This window comes from Echiichthys vipera (assembly GCF_963691815.1).
Source record: "Echiichthys vipera genome assembly, chromosome: 4".
Lineage (NCBI taxonomy): Eukaryota > Metazoa > Chordata > Actinopteri > Perciformes > Trachinidae > Echiichthys > Echiichthys vipera.
Genome location: NC_139829.1, coordinates 30,850,890 through 30,862,065, shown reverse-complemented (window position 1 = coordinate 30,862,065; position 11,176 = coordinate 30,850,890). Strand labels below are relative to the sequence as shown.

The window sequence follows — 11,176 nt, the reverse complement described above, 5'->3', positions numbered from 1 at the left end:
TAAACTCCACACACACACACGCACTCTCTCTCAGTCGGACCGGACACCACCGAGGTAAAGGAAACATGAGTTACTCCAGCGACGTTTACAGCAGCAGCTCCTATCGGAAGATCTTCGGAGATGCCCCCCGGTCCGGCCGCGTGGGTCTGGGCAGCAGCCCGTCCCGCCTGCACCCCGCGGGGTACCGCAGCAGCCACCGCGCCTACGCTTCCCCCTCCGTGATGTCCTCCACCAGCTACCGCAGGACGGCGGCTCCCGGCCGCGTCTTCTCCTCCATGCCGGACTCTGCCATGGACCTGACCCAGTCCACCGCGGTCACCAACGAGCTCAAAATCATCCGCACCAACGAGAAGGAGCAGCTGCAGGGCCTCAACGACCGCTTCGTGTCCTTCATTGAGAAAGTCCACAATCTGGAGCAGCAGAACAAAGTCCTGGAGGCGGAGGTCATGATGCTGCGGCAGCGCAACAACGAGCCGTCGCGCCTGCACGAGCTGTACGAGCAGGAGATCCGCGAGCTGCGGGCGCGCGTGGAGGAGCTGACGCACGAGAGGAGCCAGATGCACCTGGACTGCGTGCAGATGAACGACACGCTGGAGCGCGTCAGGGAGAAGCTGGAGGAGGAGACCAAGCTGCGCGAAGAGGCGGAGAACACCCTGAAGGGCTACCGTAAGGACGTGGACGACGCCACCCTGGCGCGCCTGGAGCTGGAGAAGAAAGTGGAGTCGCTGCTGGATGAGATCGCCTTCCTCAGGAAAGTTCACGAGGAGGAGCTGCAGGAGCTGCAGACGTCCCTGCAGGCCTCTCAGGTACACACGCACACACACACACACACCCCGCTGTGTTCTGATGACCTGCAGGTCCACACACACTCACAGGTGGTTCTGTATCACCAACTACCACCAACTACCACTTTAAATCTCCTCAATCCGCATAGACTTCACTTTTTACAGTGTCACATCCATACCTGTTTTGCCATAAGACAAAATATCTCTATAGGCTATACTGCCCTACAAAGCCTATGTGCAGTAACTATACAAAATCACTAATAACATGATTTCTGCACAATGATTGGCCTGAAAATATGGATTTATTTAGATGAAAATTAGTAAATGACAAACTAGTAAACCACAATCCATCATCAGTGGTCCTAATATGAATTTGCTGGGACCATAAACAAACTTTAAAGACATTTTTTATACCTTACATGTTTTCCTAGTTACCGCACTTAGGCTGTGTAGGGCGGTGTAACACTGCTATAGCAACTTGGGCTGGTGGACTGACTTTACAGCGACCGTCTCAATCATTATGGGAGGTCATTGCCTGTTTCACCTAATGGCTTTAATGGACTAACATCCCTGTAACACCCAGAGACTGACCAAAGAACCACAGAGACATGTGTTAGTAACCTTGGCACCGGTCATTCAGCCACACACTCAGGTCCACTGCAGGTGTTTACTCGGGCTTCATGTTAAAGTAAACCGGCCTTGACGCGGTTATCTGTACCCTCGACCTACTGCGTGCTCCTATTGCGCACTAGATAATTGATGGCACTGCAGTTCCGTTTCAGCACCGCGAGCTCTCCCTCCTCCTCTCCCTCCTCCTCCTCCTCCTCCTCCGCCTCATGCAATCTGGGGGTCTCGCGCTCCGGCACGCCCCCGTGCAAACTTGGAGATGTTTTGTATAAAATAGTGTCTTTTTTTCACATAATGGTCGATGTCGGTCTTTGCAAAGTGTATTTTCTGTGTTATGTGAGTGTCGTGGTGCAGGGGTGCCTCTTTAAATGCAAATCAGAAAACGTTTAGTGCAGCAAGGTCATTGCAAACTTCCAGAAGGCTCCGGTAATCTCTGCTGTTAGGTCGTAAATATTTTGAGGGGGATAGGCTTATAGTGAGGTTTGCATTGGAGGAGGCGAGGGAAGGAAGGGTGCGGAGGGGGGGAGGGAGGGAGGACGAAAATGCGGAGAAATAGCGCATAATCCAGGGGTGTGGTCGTCCCAAGGGGGCAGCGGGCGGTAAAACCCCCGTGAGGTACCGTACACTGGCAGTTGTGTTTGTGCAGGCTACATTTCAAGCTGAAGTGTTTTTAACATGACTGCCCTGCACAGCCCAAGTGCAGAAACTACCATTTAAGGTCTAAAAAATGTATTTAAAGTTTCTTTATTGTCCCAAGAAATGAGTATTCGACACACTGATGATGGATTATGGCTTGTTAGCTTACGTTTGAATAATGTTTTATCCAAATCAATCCTAACATCCATGCTTTAAGCCCCAAAATTGTGCATAAATCATATTATAAGTGACTTTGTAGTTACTGCACTTAGGCTTTGTAGGGCAGATGAGCCCAACAGTAAAAACAAACAGGTTTTCTAATGTCTTTGTAATTAGTTGGAGCTGCTTTCATCGACAAAAACATCCACAACATCGATTCATGTGCGAATACAGAAGCTCCTTCTTCAAACGAGATGCTACGGAGCAATATCAGAGCTCGTTGTGTTGCTGGTGCATTGAAGCGAATGAGGGCTGCAGCAACTTTCGCTGCAACTTTGAGCAGAAATCAATTCATCGAATGCGTAGTAGTATCGAGTAAGTCGTGCAGAGTGATGGCTGCCGGTAGATTTCTCCAGGGTTTCTCCTCTTCCCCTTCAGGGAATATTACTGCCATGTGAGATATTGACAGCGCAGCTTTCCAGAAGCCCGAGTCAGCAGTCGATTCATCAGTCCTGCGGCAGAGCATCGACACACTGCTCACCTAATATACATGTGTATGTCACCGGAAGAGACACAGTCTAACTATAGCGCGGAAAGAAAGAGTGTGCATCGAACACAGCTGTGAGAAACAGGGAAAATAGCGTCTACCTGCAGGCACATTATCATTAGATAGAGTTTGATTTATCTGAAATTGTTTTTATCAGACTGGTCATGTGGTCTAGTGTGGTCCACTGCCCGATACAGTTTGTTAATTATGTATAAGTAATAAGCAAAAACAGCACTCTCATACATATGTACTCTTGAAAATATGAGGATTATCGTGTTACAGATGTGACTTCTACGTTTAAACCTACTAATAAAGAGCACTGTTGTTACATCCAGGTGTCAGTGGAGATGGACATGAGCAAACCTGACCTGACCGCCGCCCTGAAGGACATCCGGGTCCAGTACGAGAACCTGTCGGCCCGAAACCAGAACCAGGCAGAAGAATGGTACCGCTCCAAGTTCGCCAGCGTGACTGAGGCGGCCGCCCGCAACCAGGACGCTGTTAAGCACTCAAAGGAGGAGCTGAGCGAGTACCGCAGGCAGGTGCAGGCCCGCACCCTGGAGATCGAGGCCCTCAGGGGCCACAACGAGGCCCTGGAGAGGCAGATTGCCGAGATGGACGATCGCCATAACAATGAAATGGAAGAGATGCAGGTACGTTAATCACACAGGGTGAGATACTTTAATGGGTTTTATGATGTGATCAACTTTTATTTACCCAGGTGAGAGAGAGCTTTGCTAGTGACACCTGGTCAAGATGACGGTATAGAAGATCAGACAACAGATAAATCAGTCTATAATACAAGCTTTGCACCTCGTAAGGGTGAGTGCAGGCTAATAACAGAGACAATTTCCGTAACAAAGGCCATTTACCACAGAATTTGAATTCTGCCAGAGATGTCAGACTCAAGGACACAGTAGGCCTGATCAAGGACACAACCTGGTAGACCGTCTTCAACATATGGACTTAGATGTTTATCAGCACAGTTTGAATTGTCTTGTTCATGACAACCTGATTTATAAGTGTTTCCTAATATGATTGTGTGTGTGTGTGTGTGTGTGTGTGTGTGTGTGTAGGATACCATCCAGCAGCTGGAGGGTGCCCTGCGCAGCACCAAAGGAGAAATGTCCCGTCACCTGCGTGAGTACCAGGACCTGCTGAATGTCAAGATGGCGCTGGACATAGAGATCGCTGCCTACAGGTAGGTTACAGCAGTGACGGAGGGTGGGAGATAAATGAACCTGAATTTAAGTGTTTAGTTGCTTTTACATGTGCAATACATGGCCCCATTTAGATATTCTTATGATGTACAATGGTTATTACTGTATTTTTCATTTGGTTCTCTCACCTTCATACTGTTGAAGTTCAGTGGATACATGCAAAATCCCACTTCTTTGGCTTACTAACCTTTTCCAGGTCCACGAGCCGAGCAAGACAGTTTCTTTAGTTGGCAAAACTTTGTATGGTTTAAAATTTCAGGGACATGTTGTCAGCTGATACTATCCTTACAAGCGAAAATCCAGTCAATACCACAAGACGTCTCACTTCCACTCCAACATTCATTTGAAGCATCTTTAGAATTAAACTCTAGTGCAGAGTCTGGGGTCCAGTTTTTAGGATTCACCGTATAAAACTGCATGACCCTGGTCTGGCTACAGATCTAATATGACTCACAGGAGCGCTTCCTTAATGATTGCTCCTACTGGTGGCAGGAGATCAACACGTCCTCATACCTGAACTAGTGGTTGAGGTTTAAAACATGTGGTTAACTTTGTGAAACGGTCACAGTTTGGTTGGGTTTAGGCAACACGTGGTTTGCGTTAAAGTAAATATGTTTTTACGTAACTAACACCCAACATGCATGAAGTAGCTTGACATAATTATGTACTTAAAGTCATAACTCGTTAGAATTGAGATGAATTGTTTCTAGCCACAACTCTGGCGATAAGATGTAATTCATCTCCCCGAGTTAATTTTGAAACCGCACAGTGTCGACTGAATGACGTCAGTAGGTTGGCAGCTCTCACCCGCGCGATGTGGAAGGAAAGAGAGGGGAGGGAAAGACATAAAAAGCGCCACTTACTGTCACTTGTGTTTGATTTTAGCGCGGGAAAGTCGCCGCGGACACTCAGATCGCGTTTCTCGTCAAAGCAGCAAATACAAGCGCCTTCACTGGTGGGTCATATGATCAATCACCGCGGTTTTAACTCACTCTTTGAGTATCTGAACAGACAATTAGCTCGATGAAAATCTTACGGATTATAACGTTGATTTACAAGTTAACTTGTAATCCACCCTCTTAGTACGATGTCACCTGACTTCTGACTTTGCACCTGCATAAGTACTACGGCCACTAGAGGTCGCAACCTAATAATAGACGTTAATAGGAGTCGTAATCAAGCCCCCACCCCAGCGACTTCCTGGTTGACCCAAAAAGGAAGTGCCAAAAACGTCAGTTCTCCAAGTGTCCACTAGGGGCCGGTTTCATAATAGAGCAGTTTCTCATTGACCCCCATGTTAAACAGGCCGTTTACACAGCATCATTAAACCTGTTTAAAGCCTGGTACAAAAAACCAATCTAGTCTGTGTGTTTAGGTCACATCTCCATGACAACACGGAGGGGGTTGGATTTTTGTACCCGGCTAGTTTTTATTTTATTGAAGGTTAAAATGTATGAATAATTAGGGGCGTGGCCTCTTGAGTGACAGCTAGCCTCTGACCCTCTGGGTGTACGTCAGCCAGATGGACGCATCTCCCTCCCCCCAACGTCACATACATGCCCTTTTTTTGTAAGAGGAAATGAGGCGGAGTCAAAGTCTGACAAGATGGCGACTCCCGTAGGCGATCACGATTGGATCAAGTTGAGAGAACGGACCCCGACGGGTATGCTACGTCCATTTTTTATACAGTAAATAGTCGTAATGAGCTGCTTTCCTTTTCAAAAGTGTGATTTAAAATGCTCACGTGAACAATCTCATAGTCCCTCTTTGCTGCAAATGGATCAGCTCTTCTCCAACTGTAATACTAGAGGTGAATGGAAGTGATACAACGTGAGACCGTACAATACCCTGACTCAGCAACTGTGATGGTGTTTTGGGAAAATACAACAAAACAGAGAGCGGAGGTGTTGCCACTGATACTCGTGTGATATTCGATCCCTCAGGAGAGATACACTGAGACAATTATAGTCACGACACCAGACTAGAGGCGACGTCATCTCTTGTCCCCCGTCTGTCTCTGTCTGTCTTTGCAGGAAGCTGCTGGAAGGCGAGGAGTGCCGCCTCAGCTCCGTCGGCGGCGCCATGGTCCAGTCCGGCTACCCGGGCTTCTCCTACATGTCAGCGCGCACCTACACCCTCGGAGCCTACAGGAGGTCTGAAGCCAAGCCTGAGGAGGAGGAAGAGGAGGCCGAAGACGAGGAGGAGGGAGAGGAGGGAGAGGAAGGGGAAGAGGAGGGAGAGGAGGGAGATGAGGGAGAGGAGGGAGAGGAGGGAGACGACCAGGAGGAGGGCGAGGGTGAGGGAGAGGAGGGGGAAGAGGAGGAGGAGGAGAAGCCGGAAGAGAAGGAGAAGGAGAAGAAGAAGGAGAGCCCCACCGACAAGAACAGCAAGAGCTAAACTGCTTGTGTCATCATCATTATCATCTTCATCATTATCAATAACACATTCCACATCCCACCGTCAGTCACTTATACGGATCTGGTCTCCGTCAGACTCCAGATGCCTCACACACTTGTTTTTCTGTCTCCGTTCGCTCTGTACTTCAGAACCGAGTAGTACAAACGTTATTAGAGAACGAGCTTTAGGAGGAAATAGACGTATCGCGACGGCAGAAGAGTCGGAGCCATTTCCGTACTCTACGGAGGTCGCCAACACGCGCCGCATGCGTCACTCAGAGGGACGAGCGGAGAGCTAGCATGACGCCACACGGTCTCGAGTTTCAAACGGGTCGACCTTTCCTCACGAGCAGCAGTAAGTGTGCCATCGACGTTATACTCATTTGCAGTCAAAGCATCCAAACCTCGAAAAAGTAACAACAGCACACAGACTTTAAGAGAAACGCACAGAGTCACAGCCGGTCCAACTTTTACGGTGCTATTTGATTTTTACGTCTATAAAAGTTGGAGAGTACTGTCAGTAAAAGATTTTATCGCAGACCGAGGCTCTACCAGCTCATTCCTGAATGTCGGCTTGTGAAAGCTGCTTCTATTTAAACTGTGAGTCCGACCCCACATGTCCCCACAGCCACTGAATGTTCTTCACTCCCCTCCGTCCCTCCGGCCCTTTCCACGACTCTCTAGTTCCGCATCTCATCCCACCACGACCAACAGATATGTACCGCGTACCATTCGAGCCCCGTTTCATCCTCTTTAAGTCACCGCAGCATCACAGCACCGCACTAAACGGCAACCCGGAGCTCGGAAAAAACTGTATATACAAATGTGTTGGGAGGTCGGGTGATGATTCCAGCCGCTGCAGCTCCTCGACGAGGAGGCGCATCTCTGGGAAACGACAATTGTAGAGTTTGAAACTGACGCTATATATATATAAATATATATATATTTTTGATTCTTTGATTGATTCATTTGTCAATAAATGTATCCTCCATCACACCTGTCAGTTTAATATTCACCCGCGGATCGACTTCTTTCATTTCTTTCCCTATGTTTTTAGAGAAACCCCTTTTTTCTTTCTCCTCATAGAAATTTAGTGGTGCTTTTGTTTAATTTCGCTGTAAAATGGAAACAAGTTGGAGGTGAGGGTGGCTGTCGGTGTCAGGCAGCTGATGATGACACTGACAGCCCTCAGCTCAGACTGTAAGTGGCAGGTGGGGGCAGATGCGGCAGGTGTCGTGGCTCTGTGGTACAGAGTTGCATTTAAGGGCTATTTTCACATCACTTTGCTCTGAGCTGTGTTTTAACCGATCGCTTAAATCCTCCGGGGGTTTCTCTTTTATGACAAATGAATCAACCGACGGGCATGAATGCATGGCCTGACTCTTCGAGCTTGAATATCTGCTGGATGGGATAGATGTTTGCTTGTTGTGTGTTCAATTTAAACAAAAAAAAAAAACTTGCCTTAACCACGATTGAAAGTTAAAATAAAACATGTCTCACGCCCATCTCACTTGGGGAGGCTGAAGAGTGCCGACACTCTCCAGATCTCTGCTATACAACTGTGACTGTCCGTGCTGCGATCTCATGCAGTGATATTCCTCTCAAAGCCAAATAAAGACATTTATGAACCAAACACTCATCATCTCTGTGTTCTTCCACTCCTTAGAACTACTGATATTACAAGGTGGTATGGTGGTTAGCACTGTTGCCTCACAGCGAGAGGGTTCCTGGTCCGAATCCTGGCTGGGGCCCTTCTAGGTGGAGTTTGCATGATCTCCGGGGGTTTTCTCCGGGTTCTCCGGTTTCCTCCCACAGACGTGCAGGTGTTAGGTTAATTGATGACTCTAAATTGCCCGTAGGTGTGAATGATTGTCTGTCTCCATGTACCCTACAATAGACTGGCGTCCTGTCCAGGATGTACCCCGCCTCACGCCCGATCGCCTGATGTCAGCTGGGACCGGCTCCAGCCCCCCAATAGGGACAAGTGGTTGAAGATGGGTGGATGAATGAATGACAAATTTGTGAAAAAAAACATTATACTCCATAGTTGTTTAGTGCTTATAGAAGTTAAAATGAGCAAACATGGAGTTATAATGGAGTTATATATAGATATAGATATATAATACTGTAGTATTGTGTTGAGTTTGAGAGTTTGTCCATCCATGAATAAACAGGAGTAGTGGAATATATCAGTATGCTCAGTGTTAAGCCGTTGAAAAGGTCGCTAAAAGTGATGAAATATGATGACGTTGGTCTTTACAGAAGAGGGGGACTCTGACATGATGATTAAGCCTTCTGCTAAAATACTCAAATTTACAGCTTAAAATTCATGCATGACCTGACATCTCCCTTCATAAATATATATGTTAATCCATAAAAGGGCAGGAAGCAGCTGGAGTCTGTCCCAGGATGCCTTTAGTTCACATGTAGTTGACTGGGGAGCGTTACCACATTTTGCATTCTGTAAATCAGAAGCTTCCTGTGCCACGGGTTTACATTTCAACTGAAGCAACAGCTTATTTCAGTGTTGATGTGAGTCATTGTGAGCTGACACATCTTTGAGGCATCACAATGCATAAAGATACTTCCCCTTGACCACATCTGACTCAATGGCTTTGTGAGGGTTGACTCGCTGGAGGGTCGAACATACTTGTTTTTAATATCACAGGTGCATGGGACATTTCAAAATGCTTATAATGTATCAACTACCAGGTCTGGATCAGTAATGTGCTCAAAGGCACCTTGACTGCATTTGTTATCGAAGGATTTGTCTACTTATTTACTTCACTCACACAGAAGTACTACAAACTCTGATTCCAGTCACAAGCCTGCCTGCGTCCTTAGCCTCCGGGCTGAAGTCGACATCTTTCCATTATTGGACAGAGGTGCATAATGTCTGCCGGGTGTTGCTATCTGCTCATCTCATCACCTCTGGCTGCCTGCACACGGAGGTGAAAGATGGGGCCGCCTAAGATGGATGGCAGTTGCCATCGCTGGCCCACCAGCACAGCTGTGACCAGCAAGAACTTCATCACAGCCTGAGACTATTTGTATCCTTGCTCACACACTGTAGTCCTGTGTGTGTGTGTGTGTGTGTGTGTGTGCGTGTGTGTAGGAGAATCAGCAGAGAGGCAAAAACATATTCAGCACTAACAGACTAACAGACTGACAGACAATCAATTAAACAGAGAAGTAGGAGGAGACAGAACAAATGTGTTTAACTTTAAGTATGACAGGAAAAGGAACGCTTGTAAAGTTCAGGGAGCAGAAAATACAGCGTTTTACAACAAAGTAAAGAAAACGCTTCTCTGGATGTGCACCAGAGATCACCTAATACTGCATGAGAGATAAGGATGTGGATTTGCTCTGGGCTGTCTGGGAGTGTAACTGCACATTTACATCGTTCTATCTAAAGACCATGGTCCCTCTGAGATCTACACCAGAGGGGTCATCAATCTCATCAAACCCTTGTTAAGTAAGCAAAATAGCGTATTTCCCACAATATCCAACTATTTATTTAAATGATACATCATTCAAATGACCTAGAGACCATTATGGGATGGGATCACACCGGCTGCAACACCAGAGTGCTGAAGTAGCGGGGCAATGGCCCCTTCCCTACCTACCTTTCTACCCCTCCACTTCCAGGACCCTTGCTGGGACCACACCCTTTTCACACTCAGCCCTTATTTTGATCTCAACTACACACCTGACTGTGTCTTGCATGGTTGTGACACTAGCAACCATGCTAGCCTCTGTGTAAGTCAGGAAGTAGGACCACATTTTGCCACGTGACACACACACAAACTCGAAACACCCGGTGTATTGAGTTTAACTGCACATTTGTGTATCTTTTAGTATATTTCTATTTAAAGATCATGGTGCTTTCTTGCATCTGCATCATTGACTATAATGTAAAAAAACTCCACTGTTACATCACAACTGTTCCATAATTGTAAATCAATACACGTAATGTCTCTTGTATATTGTGTAAAGGTCCCCGGTGCCGCTGAAGCCCTCCTCTCTCGGCATGATTGATGCTCTATGTCTCGGCCATGACACAAGGAGAGTTATGACTCGGCGTGGACCTCTGTGATGCGGAGTCCGACGGGGAGCGTGTCAGAGGGCAGATTTATTGAAGAATCAAGAGTCTGATCAATCCCACAGCTCTGCGGGTCCACGGGCCTCGGCTGGCCAGAGTGCACAGTCGTCCTTGATTTGCCCACGCTGCTGCTGCTGCTGCTGCGTGCGTGCTGAGCTCTGCTGTCAGCAGATTGTGTTGTTGTGGAGGTGCATGCATAATTGACCCGCTCTCCTCCTCCACTGCCCTCCCGAGACCCTTGGAGATAAAGCAATAAATACTCAGCCTCAGCATTTAACAACCACCCGTCCCCGTTCCTGTGAGTCCACAATTAATTATATTTCCTCTTTTAAGTGAGTTAAACACAGAGATACTGGCACACTCACTGTACTGTGACCTTGCCATTGCAAGTGTTGATGTCCTTAGTTGACACTTGGTTGCTGGGGCTTTCTGGAATATTCTCCAGTAAAATGAGTGTTGCACAGCTTTCAGTTTGCACAAACCAGGTATTCACTTTGTGTAAGCTGTAAAAGTTTGCATTGGAGAACGTTGTCCTCATTTTCCAGTTCAAGGTTCACCCTTTTCATTCAGTGTCTCTCTGTCTTGTCCTTCCTCTCTGTCTCCCTTTATCCTCCTGTCTGTTTGTCTGTCTCTCTGTCTCCCTCTCCCCCCCCCCTCTCTCTCTCTCTCTCCGTAACTCCATGGCTATATATAGACTTCTGCAT

At 47.2% G+C, this 11,176-nt stretch overlaps 1 protein-coding gene across 1 annotated transcript; it reads left to right on the top strand.

Annotated features, from left to right (window-relative positions):
- Window positions 1–7,880, top strand: neff1 (neuronal intermediate filament family member 1). The gene is made up of 4 exons (XM_083912455.1): window positions 1–806; window positions 3,090–3,407; window positions 3,831–3,955; window positions 6,008–7,880. Exons 1-4 carry the CDS (start codon window positions 66–68, stop codon window positions 6,369–6,371), a joined length of 1,548 nt encoding a protein of 515 aa, XP_083768581.1. The 5' UTR covers window positions 1–65; the 3' UTR covers window positions 6,372–7,880.
- The last annotated feature ends 3,296 nt before the right edge of the window (window positions 7,881–11,176 follow it).